The sequence below is a fragment of the Furipterus horrens genome, unplaced genomic scaffold (assembly GCF_987537825.1).
Source record: "Furipterus horrens unplaced genomic scaffold, mFurHor1.1.pri manual_scaffold_1, whole genome shotgun sequence".
NCBI lineage: Eukaryota > Metazoa > Chordata > Mammalia > Chiroptera > Furipteridae > Furipterus > Furipterus horrens.
This window is the reverse complement of record NW_028327171.1, coordinates 187,639,848-187,662,633: the sequence shown is the minus strand read 5'-3', so window position 1 is coordinate 187,662,633 and position 22,786 is coordinate 187,639,848. Positions and strand designations below refer to the sequence as shown.

Here is a 22,786-nt window from a genome sequence, read left to right as displayed (position 1 = left end):
GGCACTCCTTACCAAGAAGTGTAGAAGTGCTCACAGCCGAGTAAGTACATTGCTAAAAGAGTAAAGGGAACGTGGGCCTGCGACTCAAGTGTCACTGGTTGGATTCTCAGGGCACATGACTAGGTTGCACGTCAGGTCCCCATTTGGGGGCGCAGGTGAGAGGCAACCACACAGTGATGTTTCTCTCCCTCTCTTTCTCTTTTCCCCTCTCTCTAAAAATAAATAAATAAATAAATAAATAAAAAATTTTAAACAATGTGATGGAATAGAGAGATCAATGGAACAAGACTATAAAGCCCAGGAATAGACTTATTTAAAATTTTAATGTACGGTAAAGGTGATAGCTCTAATTTTGGGGGTGGGAGAGTGGAGGTGGGGAAGAAGGGATAATCCAATAAATGAAATTGAGACAACAAACTCATCTTGGTTAAAAAGGAAAACAAAGACATATATGCTAAAGTAAGTTACAGATCAATATTCAAATGTTCAAAAGAAAAAGTACTGAAAGAATGAGATTTGACTAACTATAAACAAAAACTGCACAAAATTAGGAAACCAATGTGACAAGCTAGTATCTCTAATATATAAAAGCTTATGATCCATGTTGCCGGGAATGTATAATGGTGTGGACACTCAAAAAATTATGAATAGAACTATCCTTTCTATCCAGCGATCCTACCTATTGGCATTTATCCATAAGAATTCAAATCAGAATCTCAAAGAGATATTAGCACCTCCTTGTTAATGGCAGCACCATTTACAATGGCAAAGGTGGGAATAACCTAAATGTGCTATTCACAATAACCAAGCTGTGGAGACAACCTAAGTGTATATCTATTAGATGAATGGATACAGAAAATGTCGTATAAACTTACAATGAGGTACTTGCTATTTAGCTTAAAAAAATATATCCGCAGGTAAGAGCGGGGATCAGCCACCTGGACGCCAGGTCGCCGAGCGCCAGGACACCCGCGGGCTGGCAGGCAGGCGCCCTGCGCTCCCGGCGCCCCCGGGGCTGGGTGCCGGTCTTGGCTGGGACAGTGAGGGTACTGTGGCCAATATGGCGGAGGTCAGCTGAGCGCAGCCGTTCCCCGGGGCCCCTCATAGCACGCACGCGGGGCCAGGGTCCCTCCGATCCCGCCTCCTGTCCTAGCTCCAGCCTTCGCTGTGCGCTGACAAGAATGCAGCCTCCTCCCTTGTTCAAGTAGAGAGGGAAGTCGCGCCAGCAGTTTGCCTGGGAGGCTCCGGTTTTTGATTATAAACTTTGGCTTACCCACACTTCATTTCTCGGTTACTTTCGGGGTCGTTTCTCAACTCTCCCAGACTTAAAACGGGAATGTGGAATACCTGGGCCACACTGTTTAAATAAGCTGCCAGAGTGCGACAGTATTACCTACTGGGACCTCCAGGTGCCCACTCTGACAGGCACCCCCGTGTCCAACAATTACTTGGCCAGTCTTTTTGAGTGTCCCGTTTGCCTTGTCAATGTGTTACCACCCACTCTTCAGTGTCAGAGGGATCATCTTGTCTGTAGCAACTGTCGCCCAAAGTTCACATGCTGCCCAACTTGCAGGAGCCCCTTGGAATCCATTCACAACCTGGCTATGGAGAAAGTGGCCAATTCAGTAATTTTGCCTTGTAGATATGCCATTTGGGCATGTGAAAGAACTCTGCCACACACACAAAAGGCGGACCACGGAGAGCCCTGTGAGTTTCAGCTTCACTCCTGCCAGTGCTCTGGTGCTTCCTGTACAGTAGCCAGGCTCTTTGGACACTGTCATACCTCATATGCTGCCTCATCACAAGTCCATGACAACCCTGCAGGGAGGGAATTGCAACAGCCATTATGAACAGTGACTGTCTAATCTTTGACACCAGAAGTGCACAGCTTTTTGCAGAAAATGGCTATTTAGGCATCTATGTTAACTATTTCCATGTGTTGAAATGGCAATCAAACATTTTCTGCCCAGGGTTTAAAACTGGTGCATTCAATTTCACAGAGAATAGGCATCCTTCTGCCTGCCAACCTAAAACTTTGGTAGGTGGAGCTAGACACATGAAGGTAAATAAAAGGAAAGACTGTTAAATACAAGAAACTGTTGCATGTAGTTTTTGGCAGGCAGCACCCGCTTTTAGATTAGTAGAGTCAGACCAGATCTTAGTTCTGTAACCTTGGTACTTGAGTTCTGGCTAAGAAAGAATTCAGAGCCAAGGGTCTATAAGAATTTATTTTTAGAAAGTCACACAGGTATTAGAAGTGAGCCATAGAGGAAGTGGGCTTCAGGAAACAAGGTACAGAGGCAAAAGGAGGACCCTTGAAGCTTAGGAGTGAGGGTCAAGGAAATCCTGCCTGGGGAGATGGAGTGGGGAAAGGCAGGGGAGTGCTCCCTAGAGAGGGCCCCACTGGGTCCTCCTCTTGAGGGTATTTAACTGGAGGTCTCAGGGGAGGATCCCAATAGCATATTCATCAGCTTTCCAGGTGTGTTCCTTCTGGGTTATGGTCTCTACTGATTGGTTGGGCCCAGGGCAGGGGGTCATTCATTAGTCAATGCAGCTAGTCTGAAGTCAGCCCTGGAGGCACTTGTCTGGTTTTGTTGCTTTTCTGGGCCTGGAGCTGATCTACAGCTGAGGCCTAGATGTGTTTGATGTGGATCAGAACCTCATTGTCCTAGGGGCTTAATGTTTAAGGACTGTTCTCTGGCCCCTTGTTCATTCCCTCCATAAGGGGGTCTAACCTGCATGACTAGCAACATGCCAGGGGAGGAAAGATCAGTGGAGAGTCTAAACCCCTTGACCAGCGATATGCTACAGGAGGAAAGGTCACCTAGGGGCTAGGTCCTTGTTTTCCCAGTTTTGCCTGTTGCTAGGCATGGGGCTTTCTGTCCCGGCGACCTTCTATACCTGGACCATAGTCCTTGCTCTGCTCATGTCTGTCTAACTGCCTACTACATAGTAACAGTAAACCACTGGAAAAAACATATTTTGTATCTATGTACAAAAAATGGGTCTCTTATGTATTAAGAAAGGAAGCATTGTAAAATAATTCTGAATATGTTTGTTGCAGATTAAGTATAGTGTTGAAAAATACTAGGTTTTTGTTTTGTTTTTGTGTGTGTGCATGTGTTCATGTGTTTGTTTTTTCTTTTTCCCTTTAATGGACAAGCTATGTTGAGTGGTCTTGGAGCATTGTTTTCCCCCTTTTTGAGTCAATACATAGTGCTGCTATATGTGTATATTTTTTGTGTGTATTCGCTAATTTTTATTAATTCGAATTTTTATTAAATTTTTTTCTGTAATTCACTTTTCCCACTATTTTTGTACCCTTTTAATCTTTTTGATAAGCATAATTGTTTATGGTAATGTTTATCTATGTATGCTCCATACATATTTTTCTTCTCCCCGTTAATCAGTTCATTAGAAATACTTTAAATTCAGCCCTGGCAGGTGTGGCTCAGTTGGCTGGATGTCGTCCTGCAAAGAAAAAGGTCACTGGGTTTGGTCCCCAGTTCCATTCCTGGTCAGTGCATGTACAAGAAGCAACTGATCGATGTTTCTCTCCCTCTTTATCCCTCCCCTCCCCTCTCTCTAAAAATAAATAAAATCTTTTTAAAAAACTAATTCAGCTGTTTTGATGATAAGAGTTCCAGAAAGGAAATGTAACATCGGAAGAATTATCAGAAGTGATTCAAGGCAGCTATAAGGTGACCAGTTGGTCTGCCTCTCTTTTTCCTCCAGTTAAGTGATACCTTCAAACTTAAAGGTTCAGTTATACTGATTCTTCAAAACACTGGGGAAAAAAAATCAGGTTTTTTTTTTTTTCAAATATCCTAGACAAATCACATATTTAAAATGTTTTCATATTTATTGGTTTTGCAAAAGAAGGCATAATATTACACAGTATTTGTAATTGAAAGCAAATCAGTGGGGATTAACTATGGGAAAGGGATGGGAGTAGGCAGGACAGGGGAGAGCAAAGTGGAGGAAATGCGACAACTGTAATAGAACAACAATAAAAAAGAAATATTTTTTTTTTAATAAAAGCAAATCATTCTTTAAAAAAGGCAGTTCGCAAAAAATGTTTTTAGTCTTTTTAAATTATCATTAAAAGAATATCTGGCAAATTAAAAAAAAATCCTGTCACATGTGAAAACATGGATCAAATGTGAAGCACACTGCTAAGTGAAAGAAGTCAATCATAGGTCAAATACTGCATGATTCCACTTAATTAGGTAGGTATCAAAACAGTCAATGTCATAGAAGCAGACGGTAGAGTAGTGGTTCCCAGGGCTTAGTGGGAGAGGAAATGGGGAGTTAATTGGCATAATGTTTCAGTTAAGTGAGATGAAAAAGTTCTAGAGATCTGTTGTACAACGTGTTAATAATATAGTTAATAATATTGTCCAGTTAAGAATCTATTGAGAGTAGATCTCATGTTCTTACCAATGAAATAAAAATCCAATTTTTGAAGTATTTTTGTAAAACATACACTTTCTGAAACAAAAGGAAACATAATCTTAATAATGATAATACTTATACAACAGAATAGCTCCCTGGGTAATTTTAACTTTATTCTCAATTTCCCAATTCTTTTGTGTAGAATTGTGGAAGCAGACTTTAAAGTCAGACAAACTGGAGTTCAATTCCCTCCTATGATTTAACATTTCTGTCACCTTGAGCAAGTTCTTCTACTTCTCTGTATATCTTTCACCTATGAAGCAAAGAGTATCTGCCTCACAGGGTTGCAAGGATTATAATTATGCAAGATGACATGTAGGTGCCTAGAACAAGTGCCTGGCAAGCACTCAAAAATGGTATTTATTATGAAAATTCCAGTTAGAATTATACATGTTTTGTTTACCTTTCTCCTTCATTATTGCTTTTTTGTTGAACAAAAGGTAAATGACAACCTAATGTTCTGAAACGTGATCTCACAACCCCAATGCCCTTATTTTTCATGCCAATTTTCCCCCTCTTCTCAATATAATCTCAGCATAAAAGTATTTCTTTACCAATTCTGCTAGACAAGCATTGCAGAACTACTTCTGTGGTACAAAAAAAATTTTTTTTCTTTCATGCTGATTTAGGTTATGGATGGAGCTCTGAAAGTTTAAGTACACCAGGCAATTCCAAGGATGAACCAAGGTTTGGAAACTGTCACCTTAGATCTCAAAATTCATTTACGTGAGTCTTTGGAAAACAAAATTGGGAAATAATGGGAAAGCCTTGGCCTTTGGACTAAATTCCTGACTGCAATGTATCGGTCACACGTCCCTGAAGAACATTTCCTTATCTCAGTTTTCTTACTGGTAGAACAGAGGGAAATCTGTACTTACAAGGTTAGGATCTTCAAAGCCCATTATCTAGCTGTGCACAGTAGGATCCTGATGACCCACTTGGGTGCTATAAAAAGAGCTTTTAATCACAATTCTTGTACCTAAATTTAACAAAAATTAAGCCTTACTATAACAAATGCCACTAAACACCTTGTACGTAAACGTAAATACCTACACATACTACTTATGCGAACATTATAAAAAATTGAAACCATATTCCATGCCATTTACAACTTCATTTAGATTTCAATGCCACAAGGTAAATATGGGACACAACTTCTAAGGTGTGATCAGACTAGTTTTTAAGGAACTGAAATAAACTTGACCACGAGATATAGCTCGTAGCTGATTTTAGGGGTTGGTAATCAACTCTGGAGTAGGATTATCTGAGTTCAAGTCTTTAAATTTTCCCTAGCTGCTATAGCTAAATCAAGCTATTTGTCCAGTTCTCTGGCTCAGTTTTCTATTTGTTAAATTCAACAAACTATAGACTAGATACCTACTAATTACAAGACACTTATATTTCTCCCCCTCAATACCACAGTGATATGGTGATATGAAGTGCTTAGAATTAGCTGACAAAGTAGCTGAGACCATAAAGGATGGTTTTAGACAGCAGGGTCTGGAAGTGAACTGCTCAAATTCAAATCCTGGCTTTGCCACCTCCTGCTAAGTGACCTTGGATATTACTTAACCCTTCTGGGCCTCACCTTCCTCATCGGCAAGGTGAATGATAGTTACCTAGTTTATATAGTTGTTGAAAGATTAAACTAATTGGTGCATGCAAAGTACCCACCACAGTAGCCAGTACCTAGAAAATGCTCCTGAAATGTTAACTAGAATTTTTATCATAGTGCCTACCCTGGCATATTTGCCAAGTAAATTGTGGAAGTATTAAATTTTAAAAACGAAATGTTCCTTAAAATTTTCTAAATATAAAACTTAAGATTCCATAAATGAATGATAGTTCCAATATAAGCTTGTTATAAAGTTAGAATGTTGCTATTTACTTTTTAAAAACTGTTTTTGAGACGTTTTCATGGTTCAGCCTTCCCCAGAAGTGGAATTTTAACTAACCAGTCTATAATTTCCTAATCAACACTAGTGAGGAATGAAGTGCTCCACTTTTAGACCTGGACCATAAATACCCTCTATGATATTCTCTGTGGAGTGACTGTAAGTGCTCAGGACAGTTGGGCTACTAGATGGACGTCTGGGACACTAATGATTGTGTGGCAGTGCCTTCCCCAACCTGCACTGCACTGTAACTGTGTAAAATAGTAGAGTGGAACTTTGGTTCTTGAATTTAATTTGTTCCACAATGCTGTTCAAAGTGATTTGTTTGAAAACCAAATCACACTTGTACTCGTGCATTCTCGTTGTCACCCGAGATGCGTGACTGATCATCCAAGTAACAGCACAATAGGGTTATCTGGTTGAAAACTTTAGTGTGACAACCTAGACATTTTTTCCATGAATAACTTGGTTCTCAGTTGAGAACCGAATTGCTTGAGGTGGGAGATGGTGGAGAACCCAGGTATGACTGTAAATGGAGGTTCTTTTGAAGTTGAAGCTGCCATTCCCAGCCTTGCAAGTCTTATTTCTCAAGCCTTTAGAATGTTAAACGTGGGCTAATTAATCTTTGTTTTGAGCCTAAAGCAACATTGTATTCCAAAGTGTTTGCAAAGCTAACAGGAAAAGCACACTACACCACAGGTTAACATCTTTTATAATTAGCATCACCGTTAGTTTACGTGCACTTATAGAAATCCCTTCCTTCTGTTCGGGTAATTATTTGCCTTCCCTTTCTAGTACAGTAAACGCCCCTTGCTTTCATCATCTCCTAATTGGCACACTGTGGGTTTCTGCTCCAATCAGCCTACAGCAGCCGTGTGGAAAAAAAACCTCACCGGGGATCTGATCATAAATTCTTAACTGGAGGGTCATGGTGGGTAGTCATACCCCAGGCATATAAGTTAAGTTTACCTTTGCTTTAAGAAAGCCCTGTCTATTGTTTCTGTGCATCGAAGTAAATTAACCCATTTTTGCTACTACTCTTTTCAGACCTATCCTTTTAAAGCCAACCACCCAAGATGTCCTAACTTTATTCTGTAACCCAGTCCCCATCTTGCTTTCTCCCACCTCCATGTAATCTTCCTTAGTTCCCTCCTCAATCTCAAACACATAAAAAAAATGCAAATTGCCATTCTGGGGAGCATAAATTCTTACTACAGGTTAGGATGTTTCTTATTCAGCATTCTGTTCTTTTGGATCTCAAAAATGCCTGTTGTCTCTTTAAATAAATATAAGTGTAAATACCTGGCTTTGTATCAGCAGTATCTATGTGGCAAAACTAAATTCAATTTGAAAATTAAAAGCCTTGTTTCCCACAATTCTCTGCGGGTTACTTAAGGAAAAAGTGTGAACTAGAGAACTCTAAAGCCATCTTAAATCACTAAATAAAAATTGACCATTTATTTATAATTTTTATTGGGAAATGTTTATATCAGTTACAGTAAGACTATTTTTTAAAAGACACTGGATGTCATTATTTGGATATTAGTTTATTATAAAAGAGACACGGAAATTATTTACATGATGAAAGATTTCAGAACTTCAATGGAATGGGCTGCGTCACATGATGCCACTTCAATAGTGATTTATTTCAGTCTACATACTTTCCAAGAATGTCACCATCTCTAAATAAAAAATAATCCTGCAAATAGAGAAACCAGTAGTTAAGAAGAAAAATAGCAAACACTTAATTTTACAAAATTAAGTTTTAAAAAATTTATTAGGTTTACACACCTTGTCGTCTAGAATTACTTTGGTGCCTCCATATTCTGGAAGAAGAACTTTATCTCCAACTTTCACACTCACTGGTTGAATCTCTCCACCCTTAAGAATATAAGGATATTTATTAGCAAAGGCATCTAGCTCACCAAATATTTACACCTAACTTATATTAATCAAATGTGCTCACTCAAATCAACTGTTAAAAAATTACTAGGTAGCGAAGTGATATGTACAACCGTAGTTCTTCACTCAAAGATATCACTGGATAGTTAATATTTTGAAGTAAGTGCCCACACAGTGGCTTAAACTAAAACCTGATTTCAGTGTAAAAGTTCAAGTTATACAGAGAAAGCTAACTTAAGCTAATTTTTAATGATTAAATATTAACGTAACCTATGGACTCTGTAAAATAAGCCCGTTTTTAAAAACATATATACACGGTTATGTTCAACTTCAGCAAACAAATATTTAAGAAAAAATTCCTGAAATTTGAAAATTACTTCCTTCATGATCCAATTTCCTTTCCTCAAAAACAGATTTGGAGAGACAGACTAAAGCATAGGGCCTACTCCCTAAAGGCTTCCTATTCCTGGCTCCCTGCTAGAACTTTCTTTCTTGGAGGCAACTGCAACAATGCAGTAACATACTTGACTCCAAGGGCGTTCATTTATTGTGTATTACGGCTTTTAGAGATCTGAGATCTAACCAGTTAATTGGACAATACCTGGAAGGATAGTCCAACCTTTTCCTTTTACAGGGATGTCAAGTAAGATAAAAAGTGATTAATGGAATAGGACAATTTCAATGTTAGAGATTAGACCCATTCCTAAAAGCCTTTAGCAATCATCTTTAAACGTAATTTTTTATTTTATCAAAAATTCAGAATTTGAGCCCTGACTGGCGTGACTCAGTTGGTTGGGCATCTACCATAAAGCAAAAGATTGCCAGTTCGATTCCTGTTCAGGGCAGGTATGTAACCATTCTCTTTCTTTTTCCCTCCCTTCCCATGTCTCAAAAAAAAAGTAAGAGTTTGAAGAAAATACTGGTCATACTGGGTACAAATGGCTCTTTGGGTAATGGTTTTCATCTTTTCAAACGTCCCTTCATATAAAACACACAATTTTATTTTACAATCATTTTCTTTAAAGAGCCAGATCACATGTGATTGAACTAGGGAATGATCTGGAAAAACAAGCTACCTAAAAGGCTACTTTTAATAACAACCAAGTATTTTATTTTTCTCCCTCCACTTCATATAAAAAGTAGTTTCATTTAAGCTCCCGTTTACCTTTCCTTTGGAGCCGGATCCAACAGCTACTACGGTTGCTTGCAATACTTTTCCTTGAGATTTTTCTGGAAGCATAATGCCTCCTTTGGTTACAGTTTCTGCAGCACACCTTTCAACTAATACTCGGTCAAAGAGAGGAAGAAACTTTCTAAATGCCTGTCCTGCCTGTAGGAAGAGAAATGCTTGATTTGAAACAAAACACAAAAACTACGTTATTATATTCTACACAAGCAATGCCACTGTAAACGTTACATGTAAAACACCACGTGTGGTCTCAAAGATAACGCCCCAACTCAGATTATTCGTTCAGGAAACCTATTTGAATGTAATGCTCTATATTCCGAGTTAATGTCCCACTCATACATAGCCTATGTATGTTAGGGGTCTTTTTTGCTTCTCTGATCGGCCGCCGGGCGGACACGCTGAAATGGCAACCTTAATTTATTCCAAGGTCAATTATTTTCCTTCCTTAGGTTTTTCACGACATTTTCAGCAAACACTTAAGTCAAGCTCTCCGCCCATGGCCATGCTTTCTTCACGATATTACACACCTAAAAAGACCCTGCAGGGGAAAGCGGGTCGGCAGCCACGCGTGCGTCCGGGTTCCCGCCCCTTAGGCCACACGCCCGCCGCACACGCGCGTGCACAGAGCCCTTAGCGGAGGAAAAGGTCGGAGGGGGACCTCACCAGATTTCAGGCAGGTGCGGGTCCCTCAGTGACCCCTACCCCTCCCACTAGTCCCCAAGAGAACCGTCCAGGCTTTCCGAACGCCTCAGGCCGACAGGGGCCCCAGGACCCCAGGACCCCAGTCCATGTGGGACTCACCATGACTCCGGTCACCGCGTTACGTTCTCTGCTGTCGCGCCCGAGCCGCAAGGAGAGACCAGCAGTAGGTCCCTCGGGCCACGTGAACTTGGAAAAAAAAGGCCGCACACCGCGCAGGCGCACTCGCCCCCGCTACTCGCCCCACCCCGCGAGAGAGGGCGGCTGCAGGGGCACGCGCCGCGATTCGTCCGGAGGGCTCTGCGCAGCTCACTGACGGGACGACCGGGAGGCGGAAGAAAAGAGGAGCCCTTTCTAGGCTTTTCTAGGCCTCCTGTCCCGGTGAAAGTACTATCCCTTCGTCCCCTTCCGGAAATGACGCAATTTGACCCTTGACCAACAGAGAGCGCAGCTCTTTCCGGAAAGTTCTAGAACCGAGCGCAGCCCGGGAACTAGCCTAAGCTGGCGGGAGAAGGCTGAGGCCACTGGCCTGGCTGGGTGCAGGTAGGGAGGGGCGGGGCTGACGCCCGGTGCTTGCAGATTGCCGGGCCGGGGCAGAAGCGAAGGGGGTGGGAGGTGCTGGCGCACGCGTTGCCGCGGGGCGGGGGAAGCGCTGGAAGGAGGGGACTCTAGCTCTTCGCCGTGTGCTCTCTGCACTCTGTCCCTTACTCGCTGCCGACGGCCTACCTCGCCGCTCTCACGCCCCGCCGTTGCCTCGCAGGTATGTGGCTGCCCCGCGCCGCCCCTCCCAGGCTCCTTGGACCCTGAGCCGTCCTTTCTTCGCTGCCCTAGTGTCTGAGTGGGCTGGCCGGAGAGAGCCTGAGTTTCCCTCCAGCGCCGCTGGCCCGGACCGGCTTGCCCAGGCCTCATGGGTCCATGCGGGTGTCCGTCGCGTGCGGCATGGATCGCCCGCCGGGGCAGGGCGTAGAAGGGAGGGCTTGCCCGGCAGTGTGTGTGAGAGTCAAGGGAGTGCATTCACATGGCCTTCTGATGCAACCCACTCCTGGCCGACTGCAGGGATCTGGGGTGGGTGGTCGCTGCCGCGTGGGAACCGCCTTTGGCCCGCTGACTCGGCGGGATACGCGCTTCCACCCTTGACCTTGCTCGGGGCGACCGAATGGAAAGACACGTGGGGCTGCGCGGAGTGGGCCGGGCGGCGACCGCTAGCATCGGGGCCTGGCCGCCTGCTCGGAAGACAACGTCTTACTAAGCAGGTTTTTGCACTGTCTGGAATATTTTTATTTTTAGTTCCCTAGTCACCGGGTTTATAACCTGCCCATTTCTTGCAGACTTGGTTTCTCGGGCACATTTGGAGTGGGTGGGCCCTGAAGGCCATTTTAGCAGTGAAAGATTAACTTGCTTTTAGCCGCAGGGGTAGGTGGCCCCGGGGAAGAAGATGGGTGTGCTTTGTGCTAGTGCTGTAGGTCAGGCGTGGGGGGCCTCCTTTTTTCTTCAAACTTGGGCTAGTACCTGGTGCTCGGAAGCTGTGGCGCGCCCCGTGGCCCAGGCGTAGTGGCGGACAGCAGTCAGCCCAGCTCACCTCTACATCTAGCATTTGTTCTTTTGTACGATGTCATGTTTGTATTATAATGCACGTCGGGTATTGATGTACTGATGATATTCTTGTTTCCTCCCCTCCCCAGAAATGCTTCGATTACACAAAGTCCTTCGACAGATTCGGCCAGTGTCCAAGGCACTGGCTCCTCATCTCACTCGGGCTTATGCCAAAGATGTAAAATTTGGTGCAGATGCCCGAGCCTTAATGCTTCAAGGTGTAGACCTTTTAGCCGATGCTGTAGCCGTTACTATGGGGCCAAAGGTATCAGTATTCTTATTTTATTGTAACTTATAGTACTGTTAATTAGGATAGTATTTTATTGATGCCCAGTAGTCACACTGACTTTTTGAATATATATAATTTTATTGTTGTTACAGTTTTTGCAATCCCTCCCCATTGCTCTCCCCTGCCCCACCCACCCACCGTTTTAAAAATTTATTTATTTTTAGAGGGGAAGGGAGGGAGAAAGAAACAATGTGCAAGAGATAAATCTATCGGTTGCCTCTCGCGCGCCCCCAACTGGGGACCTGGCCGGAAACCCAGGCACGTGCCCTGACCCAGAATCCAGCCGAGGACTCTTCAGTTCTGAGGCCGGCGCTCAGTGCGCTGAGCCACACCAACCAGCACCACAATTACTGTTTTTGAGAGAGCCCAATTTATGTATAAGTTCCACATTATTGGTTAATCTTTTTTTTTCTTTTGCTCACATGTAACAGTCTTAAAACTTAAAATGCTTCTGCCAAATTTGCAAAACTTTTTATTTTGTAATGTGTGATGTAATCCACTGGAAATATCATAGCTCGAGAGGGAGTCTTAAACTCAAGGTAGTTAATCTTGCTTGCCTGTTTTTGTTAAATTTTGGATCGTTTCCCAGTAGTTACTACCAAGCATACAGAGAAGAGTATTACAGTATTTCCTCACTTATTGCGGATATTTCGTTCTAGACCCCCCTGCAATAGGTGAAAATCCGTGAAGTAGGAACCTTACATTTATTTTAGTATTTATATATATTTTAAGGTTTTATAAACCCTTCCCACACACTTATAAACTGTTCCCAGTCCCTTATTAACCTTTTCCACACTTTTATAAACACTACTTATGTTCTTAAACATATTCTATGCTCTTAAACCTGCGTAACTTTTAACAACATATACAGTACCTCAAAATCCCGCGATATAGCGAAAAATCCGTGATAAATAATTAAATATAATATTTTTTAAAATTCCATGATACAGTGAGGCTGCGATAAGTGAACCGCAATATAGAGAGGGACTACTGTACTTCTTTCCTCTTAATACCTCAACTATGTTCTTGTAGGTGCTACGTTTTTCTGCTGACCCTTCTGTTCCAAAGCACATTTAAAATTTTGTCTCATTTAGCCCTGGCTGGTGTGGCTCAGTGGATTGAGCGCCGGCCTGTGAACCAGAAGGTCTCTGGTTCGTTTCCCAGTCAGGGCACATGCCTGGATTGCAGGCCAGGTCCCCAGTTGGGGGTGTGCAAGAGGCAACCATTTGATGTATCTCTTGCACACTGATATTTCTCTCCCTTTCTTTCTCTCTCCTCTCCCCTCTCTCTAAAAAGTAAATAAAAATCTAAAATAAAATTTTGTCTCATTTAACATGAAGAGATTGGTGAATGAGCGGTAGTAAATTGAAGAGAGCTTTGAAGGTTGTGCAGTCAAATGATGCTTCATTTTAGGTTGAAAATTCAAATATCAGACTGATCCAAGCTGTGTAAATAGGGCACTGGCATGCCTGTAGAGCTTTGGTTTAAACCAAAAACTGCTCATACTCTGCACCATGTTTGAGATTTAATGTTGAACAGTCCTGGAACTGTGCTTGCCTTGCAGTTAGTATTTTAGTAACTAAATTTTAAAGCAGGTTTAAAAGTAAGTTTGCACATAACATTGAAAGATAGCAGGCACTGGGCAAAACTAAAATAAGAATTATGTGAAGAATTTTATTATAAAACGGTTGGTATTTTATCTGTGTTCTTGTTTTATAAACATCTTTTAGTCTAGGATTTTTATCTCCCATAATACCTTATCCAGAATTACGCAGTTGGCAACAAAAAGATGATTTTGTCTGTAAACTAAGAACATTGGTGAACTTGCCCTTGAGATTATTGCTGCAAATCTGATAATATGTTGAGGCTTTCCCATAATTGCCTTATAAAGACTGCTTGTTCTGTTTTAGGCTAAGTAGTTCTTTGAGTGTGATTCTGTAACATTGTTTCTCTTCAATTATAGGGAAGAACAGTAATTATAGAACAGAGCTGGGGAAGTCCCAAAGTAACAAAAGATGGTGTGACTGTTGCAAAGTCCATTGACTTAAAAGATAAATATAAAAATATTGGCGCTAAACTTGTTCAGGATGTTGCCAATAATACAAATGAAGAGGCTGGTGATGGCACCACCACTGCTACTGTCTTGGCGCGCTCTATTGCCAAGGAAGGCTTTGAGAAGATTAGTAAAGGTGCTAATCCAGTGGAAATCAGGAGAGGTAGGAATGGTTTTTCATTGACACCACATTGTTGTGAACTATGTTGAATTATATTAGAAAATTGATTGTTATTTCTCCTAAAAATTCTCAGGATTTTATTCCTTCAGCAAGTAGTGATTGCCTGCCTGGGTCTGGTGGACACTGTATTAAGTGTTAAGGAGAAAAATGTGACTTAAGACATTTCCTCTTGTTGGTCTGTCTTCTGTGTCTTCGTTACTACCCCTACCACACTTCTTAAACCTCCCCCTCACCCCCCCGCCCTGAAAGCCAGTAGTTTTATTGGAAGATACAGCATTGTACTGTGTATCTTGGAGATAGTAAACATAGAGTTTTGATGTTCTACTTTGTAAAGTAGGGTGTAATAAGCAACTAAATCACCCAGGATGTCACAGGGTTTTTTAAAGCAATTTTTTCTTACCTCTTAACAGGACATACTATGCTGTTGGTCTGAGTTTTGTTTATTATTGCTTGTTTTAGAGAGCTAGACCACAAAAAGACTTACATGAGCTTTATGGTGATACACACTTAAGTCCTGTCATTGTCATTTATTATCTGTGTACTAAAAGTTAGTTTTTGTACCTCTAGGGTCTTATTGGCCAAACTAGGAGATTTTCAGTAAAGCTATTAATTTTGTCAGAATTGGCAGCCCAGGCATACTGATGTTTCATTTCATTAAAAGCAGTGTGACTGTAAATCACTAACAGTTATTAATTGAGATTATTAGGATTATTCCCGAAGAAGGTCATTGCTACCACACACCTTGCTTTGAGATTTTTTTCTTGAAGCACCACTTTCAAAGAAGGAAAGAACTAGTGCTAGTCCTAGTTGAACAAAATGGGGTTCTCATAAATTTATATTGTGGTGTTATAGATTGTTAAAAATATTTTGTAGGTTCATGATTACATATTAAATGAGGAAATATTGGATTATTAAAACCTACAGAGGCAGCAGAGACAAGAAATTTCTTATCCTTGAGAATTACACTTTTTGTTGAAAGTAAGAGACTGTTATCCATTTTGGTCCTTTTTTGTGTCATTCAGTGAGGGGAGAAGTGTGGGGTGACCCTATTGGAAACATGCAACATGATTGGTTTGGGAATGACACCGAATGAGTTGAATGTTGAGATTCTTGCAGTTGTACACCTCAGTTTTTTTTTAGTCCAGTTTTCAAAATTTGGGATTGTGGGACTTAAGTTTGTTTCAGTGCATGCCATCCAGATCCAGGTGATTTGGAAAAGTACTGTCACAGAAGCAGTGTATAGGCTGTTAAGGCATTAGAACATTTATATAAATGAAAATTTTCATGTGGACATGTAGTTATGAGAGAATAAACGTTGTGATGGACATTTATTCTTGACTCAGGTGTGATGTTAGCTGTTGATGCTGTAATTTCTGAACTTAAGAAGCAGTCTAAACCTGTGACAACCCCTGAAGAAATAGCTCAGGTAGGGATTTGTCATAATATTGTATGATAAAGTTCAAAAATTTAGTAACATGATTTTATTCCATGGAAATCATATACCAATGACAAAATAACAGTACTACTCAATGACCAACATTCGAAGCATGTGTCTTACTAAAGGCTTGCTGAAACATTTAAAAATAATTCATTGATTGTGACATGAATCTTAATGGGTCTTTGTGTGTATGCCAAATTTTTTTCAGCCATTGTTACATTGTAATATATTTTCCAACGGAGAACAATAATGGGGGTCTGACTCTTTTTCTTTATTGTTCTTCTTTTGAAAAATAATTGCATGTTTGTTTCATGATTTTGAAAATAATGGAACCAAATAATGAGTTGAAAACAACCAGTATTTCATAAGAATTATGCTATACAGTCCCCTTCCCCCCACCTCATCCCTATCTATGGATGTATCGATTTAGAAGTTATTAGGAAGAGGAAGGGGAGTTGACTGAGGACACTCCCTTCTAATTTGAAAAGGTAACTTGATTATTTCAGGTTGCTACAATTTCTGCAAATGGAGACAAAGAAATTGGCAACATAATTTCTGATGCAATGAAAAAGGTTGGAAGAAAGGGCGTCATCACAGTAAAGGCAAGTGTCTTTCTCATAGCTTGAAATGAGATCTCTGAGGATCAAAGCTGTTTTCCAAATATGATACAAAAATTTGTTATGTTTCAAAAAGTATTCTGTTTTATTCCTTCATGTGTAATATCAGTACCTGTAGAGTACGTAATTATTGTGTGTGAATTATTAGCCTTTGCTGTCAGGAATGAATCCATCCTAACTTAAATGATAGTGTCTTCTAGCTGTAAAAATTATTTCAAATGTGCATTCTTAGAATTTTTGCAGAAGTAGTGTTGGATGTCCAGGGGCATTTACATACTCCTATCCCTTAAGATAAGTGGGGTCAATTTGTTAATCTGGTCTATAGTTATAGTTTTTGTTTCTTTATTGAAATTTGTACAACTAAATCTTTGATTTTTTTTTTTTTTTTTTTTCTTCATAGGATGGAAAAACACTGAATGATGAATTAGAAATTATTGAAGGCATGAAATTTGACCGGGGTTATATTTCTCCATACTTTATTAATACAGCAAAAGGTAAGAGCAAGTCAATAACAACTATTTTAAAAATAATGGGGGAGATAGGAGAGGGTAAAGGGGGCATACATGGTGATGGGAAAGACTTGACTTGGGGACACAGTGTAATATAGAGATGAGGCATTATATAATTGTACCCCTTAAACTTACATAATTTTATCAACATAACCGCAATACATTCAACTTAAATGAAAATGTAAATAAAAATAAGTTATTTTATTTGTTATGTGTCATATTGTTGACATTAGTTGGCATTATATTTCTTATATGTTCCAAAAGTTAAGACGTATATGAGAAATGAAGAGGAAAAATATGAACTTGTCGGTGACTTTTAAAATGTACTGGAACTTTGGTTTATAGTTTTTTCAGTTACATAAATTTCAGTCATTTTCAGAATAATGTTCTAAAGTTGGTTTGAAATGTTCTTTGTTTTTGCAGGTCAGAAATGTGAATTCCAAGATGCCTATGTTCTATTAAGCGAAAAGAAAATTTCTAGTGTTCAGTCCATTGTACCTGCACTTGAAATTGCCAATTCTCACCGCAAGCCCTTGGTCATAATTGCTGAAGATGTTGATGGAGAAGCTCTAAGTACACTTGTTTTGAATAGGTAATAGACAATGATATTTGGTTTACATTTCTAGATGAATAGTTTGTATTGATAGACATATCCATTACATAACTCCGCTCACTTGTACCTGTATCTAGAGTTGTGTATAATAATAGGTGAAACCTTAGTCCAGTTATAATGGCTTTGTCTTTTTGAATGGGGCCCCAGAGTCCTTAATATTTTGTTCAACTTCCTCATAGCCTAATTTTGTATGTAGTATCTTTTTTTTTTTTTATTAGTGTTTATAATTTTGAAGGTATAAATGAGTTGCTTTTATCTTTTTAAAGATTTTTTCTGGAAAAATATTTTAAGTTATAATTTGCATGGGAAGAGTTAAGTAAACAGCTATCATACTAAAAACTTCAGATGTAAGTGTATTTGGCAGTCAGTAATTTACATAATCAAAAGAAAATCTTAATTACTGAAAAGTCAAACAAATTGGCAGTAAACCTAAAATGAAGTGAGGTCTGTTCACTTAATTTTTTTTTTTTTTTTTAAACCTTATTTTTAGAGAGAGGGGAAAGGAGGGAAAAACAGGGAGGGAAGCAATAATGTGTGGTTGCCTCTTGTGTGCCCCCAGCCTGGGGCCTAGCCCACAACCTAGGCATGTGCCCCAGCTGGGAATCAAACAGGCGACCCTTTGGTTCACAGGCTGGTACTCAATCCACTGAGCCACACCAGCCAGGGCTGTTCACTTAATTTTTAAAATCTATAGTACATTACTTTTTACGTAAATACAGGCAATATTAATGCTGTAAATAGAGTATTAGGGCATTACTAAAATATATATTCTTCCTAATGTTAAAATTGAGGTATATCAGAAGTAAGATTTTCCAATTTATTAGTGGTAATACACAAATGAAAATAGGTATGTATGCATTAGAAATTGTATACTTTGACCTGATCCAAAAGCTCTTGAGTTTTCTTATCCTGGAATGTTTGTTAGCTTGGATTTGCTTTGGATTATAAAAAAGCCTTAGAAATTGTGTAATTTGAAGCCAAAACAAACAAACAATAGGCCTATAGAGTTTTTATTGAGTCATTTTATTGGTAGCTAAAAAGTTGGTTGTCTGATTTACTTGACTTACCATTAGAGCTTATCCCTCTGATTTTTAGTTGGCTTCTTAATAAAATAGACCAGCTGTCTAGAAGTTTATGTATTTTGTTTAACAGTTTGGTCTAAAGTAGAGACTTGTAAATTCTAAGTATTCATTACCTGCTCAAATTGCTATTAATCAGCACTGACATTTATAAAGGAACTAAATTAAGTAAACTTTTATAGCAACTTAACGTAATACTATATGATCCCCAAATTTAATAATTAGTAATCTGACTTTTTACAGTCTGAAATAGTTACTATTGTTTTAGCTTAAACATTATTAATTACTGTTCTTAACAGGCTAAAAGTTGGTCTTCAGGTTGTAGCTGTCAAAGCTCCAGGTTTTGGTGACAATAGAAAGAACCAGCTTAAAGACATGGCTATTGCTACTGGTGGTGCAGTAAGTAAAATAAACGTGATTGTTTACTGAATATTATTTATACTTCCAGGTCTAAAATTAATATGTAGAATTCACATTTCTAACAATCAGATACTACCATCTGAACTTTTAAAAATCTGTTTCTTTTGGTTGTCTGGGAGGTGGAGGTTGGATTAAGTAACGCTGTATTTCCTTTTCTGCCTTGTCTGTGTGGGTGGTCTTACTGACTAATAGTTTTTTTTTTTCTTTTTTGGGGGGTGGGGTTGGGGGAGGTGGGTTAGGGAGGAAGAAAGAGGGAGAAAAACAATGTGTGGTTGCTCGCACGCCCCCAACTGGGGACCTGGCCCACAACCTAGGCATGTGCCCTGACTGGGAATTGAACCAGCAACCCTTTGGTTCAGAGGCCAGTGTTCAGTCCACTTAGCCACACCAGCCATGGCTTTTTAAAAGAATATAGTGAAAAAACATGGGACTTAAGAGTTTAGCCTAGGGAGCAGCTAGGTCTGAGGAGGTCAGCCAGGTCCCTCCAAAGGTCTGATATCTCCACTTCTACCCATAGACCTTATTGCTCAGTTTACAATGACCCACCCAGACCTTTCCCTAGAGGGATGGATTTCTGCGGTCTACCCTCTGGGTCAGTGGCTATTGGATGATGTGATTTTAATTTTTTTCTCTGTAAACTTTTAAGCTGGCTTTACCCCATTTCAATTCTTGTGATTTATGCCAATAAAGTTTGCCATTATTTGAAAAGAAGAAAAAAAGAGTTTAGCCTAGAATTTAAGTCCTGGTTCCACTAAAAGTGAGTTTCCTGTTTCTACTTTTCTCAAATAAAGCTAATGTTAATTCAGGTTTAAGTAAGAAGATGGAAATGCAATAGAAGACCATATTCAGTGGTCTTGAAATCTCACATTTCAAAGAAATAACAGTATTACAAGATGTTTCTTTCATTAAAACACCTGCATGATGTATTACTAATAAACTTGGTATAATGAAAAAATCATAACTGCATTTGTTCATTTAATGTTTTTTTGTAGGTGTTTGGAGAAGAAGGATTGACTCTAAATCTTGAAGATGTTCAGCCTCATGACTTAGGAAAAGTTGGAGAGGTCATTGTGACCAAAGATGATGCCATGCTCTTGAAAGGAAAAGGTGACAAGGCTCAAATTGAAAAACGTATTCAAGAAATTATCGAGCAGTTAGATATCACAACTAGTGAATATGAAAAGGAAAAACTAAATGAACGTCTAGCAAAACTCTCAGATGGAGTAGCTGTGCTGAAGGTGAGATTCATTTTTGACCTCTTGGATTCTATTGTTCAGGGAATTAAGTTCTGTATGGAAAAGACTTATATAAAATTTTAAGTAAACAAGGTGCTAATGACTCTTGACTATCAGCATCTTGAAGTGGAGAAGCCATACTAATTGAAATTTATTTTTTATTTTTATTTTTTATTTTACTCAAGGTTGGTGGGACAAGTGATGTTGAAGTGAATGAAAAGAAAGACAGAGTAACAGATGCCCTCAATGCTACACGAGCTGCTGTTGAGGAAGGCATTGTTCTGGGAGGGGGTTGTGCCCTGCTTCGGTGCATTCCAGCTTTGGACTCATTAAGTCCTGCTAATGAAGATCAAAAAATTGGTAAAAAGTTACCTTACAAATGAATTCATTTGCGGCGTGATTTTAGTCTTTCTCTTAGAATAATATTGTTGCCCACTAAATGGAAAAACAAATCACAAAGCAATTTCCAGAATAACCAAAGTATAATAGCACTGAGATGAAAGATGCATCATAACTTTGAGGGGATATGATTTGGCATATGGTATTTCCCAATTCGAATTTTCCTCTGTCAGTACGCACATATAGAAATAAATATGTTGTAGTTTTTATAAAAGAAAGAATTAAAATGAAGTGGCTAAAGTTTGTTTCCTTTATAGGTATAGAAATTATTAAAAAAGCACTCAGAATTCCTGCAGTGACCATTGCTAAGAATGCAGGTGTTGAGGGATCGTTGATAGTTGAGAAAATTATGCAGAGTTCCTCAGAAGTTGGTTATGATGCTATGCTTGGAGATTTTGTGAACATGGTAGAAAAAGGAATCATTGATCCAACTAAGGTAAGTAATTGACCCATTTCTAAAAATTCTTTCAATAACTCTTCAGTAAGTCTTACTCAGTTTTTACTAAGTAGAAAGTAATATTTTATGCAACTTCTTTCCTAGGTTGTAAGAACTGCATTATTGGATGCTGCTGGAGTGGCCTCTCTGTTAACAACAGCAGAAGTTGTAGTCACAGAAATTCCTAAAGAAGAGAAAGACCCTGGGGTGGCTGGGATGGGTGGAATGGGAGGTGGTATGGGCGGTGGTATGTTCTAATCCTGGAACAGTGCTTTACCATCATTAGTGAGAACTGTCAGAGGAAGCTCAAGGTGGTGCTCCTTACCTAGAACTTCAGAGAAGTCAGTTGAAGGACATGACTGAAGAAAAGGCTGGCTGGTGTTTAAGAAAATCACTATAACCATCAGTTACTGGTTTTAGTTGACAAACATAAAATGGTTTACTGCTGTCATTGTCCATGCCTACAGATAATTTATTTTGTATTTTTGAATAAAAATACATTTGTACATTCCTGATAACTAAGTGCAAGAGCCATGTACCAATATCCTGCTTTCAACTTAAATCACTGAGGTATTTTTACTACTATTCTGTTAAAGTCAGGATTTTAGTGCTTGCCATCACCCGATGAGAAGTTAAGCAGCCTTTCTGTGGAGAGTAAGAATAATTGTGTACAGAGCAGAGAAATATCCAATTATGTGACCTTTGTGTAATAAAAATTTGTTTAAAGTTAATTGTGTTAGCCTTTCCATGAACTAGAAGATAAAAAGTGAAAAAAGCTAGTTGAAGAGGGGGTATGGCTTGGCACAAGTGTGTAAAATATTGTTCCACTCTAGTATTCCCGTGCTTTTCTTTCCTGCAGCAGTTCCAATCTAGTGATTGTCAGTCTGGATTAAATATAAACGGCGGTCTATGTTGGAGTAAGTGGTTGATGAAATTGAACAAGCAAAATGGAGTGTTATAAACTGTCAAATTGGAAATAATCATTGTTAATTTAGTAACTAAGTGATTTGTATGGCTCTCGCCAAGAAACAACCTAAGGGTAGCAGCACCAGCAAAAGCATTGGTGCCCATCACCAGTTCTGTACATCCCTGGCACCAGGTTTTGATCTCTAATACTAGTCTCCACTAAAAGGGAACAGGATTCCTTGAGAAAGGAAAACGGGGTGGATCTGGAACACCTTGTTGCTGCCTAACGACAAGAATACCTAAGACTTGTGGGGGGTTTTTTGTTCGTTTTTGTTTTTTTTAAGGAGCCAGCTCAAAGGGTTCCTCCATTGGCCAGGTTAGGAGTTTTGGAGTATCAATATTAATAAGTACAGTGAGTTATAACAAAGGAACTCATAATGATATTCAAAAGAGGAAAGTGAATATAAAGAATAGAAAAAGATAGTTCCAGTCCAGGCAGGATTTTAGTTGGTTAGAACATTTTCCCTAATACATGAAAGCTATGTGTTCACTCCCTGGTTAGGGCACATGCAAGAACAAACCAATGAGTACATAAGTAAGGAGAACAACAAAAAAATTGAATAAAAACTAAAGAAAGAGGTAGTTCCAATGTAAACTGGTGAGTATTTAATGCCTCAGGATATTAAGCCAGAGTGTTGACATGAGTATTTGCTAAGAAAGTATAGAGTATGTTCTTCGTTCTATAGGTATAAATGGGAACGAATGAAATAAAACTAGTGAGAGCGAAGTGCAGAAAGTAGAAACAACCAAGAGTAGGAAAAATGAGCAGCACTGGTAGTCTCACAATAACCGGGAAGAAAGAGAGTCCAGCAACCACC

The 22,786-nt window shown here is 39.5% G+C and overlaps 2 protein-coding genes and 1 pseudogene across 3 annotated transcripts; 2 read left to right on the top strand and 1 right to left on the bottom strand.

Annotated features, from left to right (window-relative positions):
• Positions 1–1,336: 1,336 nt before the first annotated feature.
• LOC150022459 (E3 ubiquitin-protein ligase SIAH1-like) lies at positions 1,337–1,857 on the top strand (annotated as a pseudogene).
• Positions 1,858–7,799: 5,942 nt separating this feature from the next.
• HSPE1 (heat shock protein family E (Hsp10) member 1) lies at positions 7,800–10,551 on the bottom strand. Its single transcript, XM_090282211.1, has 4 exons — positions 10,243–10,551; positions 9,418–9,582; positions 8,142–8,231; positions 7,800–8,049 (listed from the first exon to the last, which is right to left on the bottom strand). Exons 1-4 carry the CDS (start codon positions 10,243–10,245, stop codon positions 7,999–8,001), a joined length of 309 nt encoding a protein of 102 aa, XP_090138337.1. The 5' UTR covers positions 10,246–10,551; the 3' UTR covers positions 7,800–7,998.
• On the top strand, positions 10,460–21,520 carry HSPD1 (heat shock protein family D (Hsp60) member 1). Of its 2 annotated transcripts, none has more exons than XM_090282188.1 (12): positions 10,460–10,683; positions 11,823–11,998; positions 13,986–14,238; positions 15,600–15,682; positions 16,201–16,296; positions 16,712–16,805; positions 17,244–17,412; positions 18,812–18,911; positions 19,925–20,170; positions 20,353–20,527; positions 20,824–21,002; positions 21,108–21,520. In XM_090282188.1, exons 2-12 carry the CDS (start codon positions 11,825–11,827, stop codon positions 21,258–21,260), a joined length of 1,722 nt encoding a protein of 573 aa, XP_090138314.1. In that variant the 5' UTR covers positions 10,460–10,683; positions 11,823–11,824; the 3' UTR covers positions 21,261–21,520. The 2 variants fall into 2 exon arrangements, with proteins under 2 accessions (XP_090138314.1, XP_090138304.1); XM_090282178.1 differs by lacking the exon at positions 10,460–10,683 and adding an exon at positions 10,774–10,900.
• Positions 21,521–22,786: the final 1,266 nt, after the last annotated feature.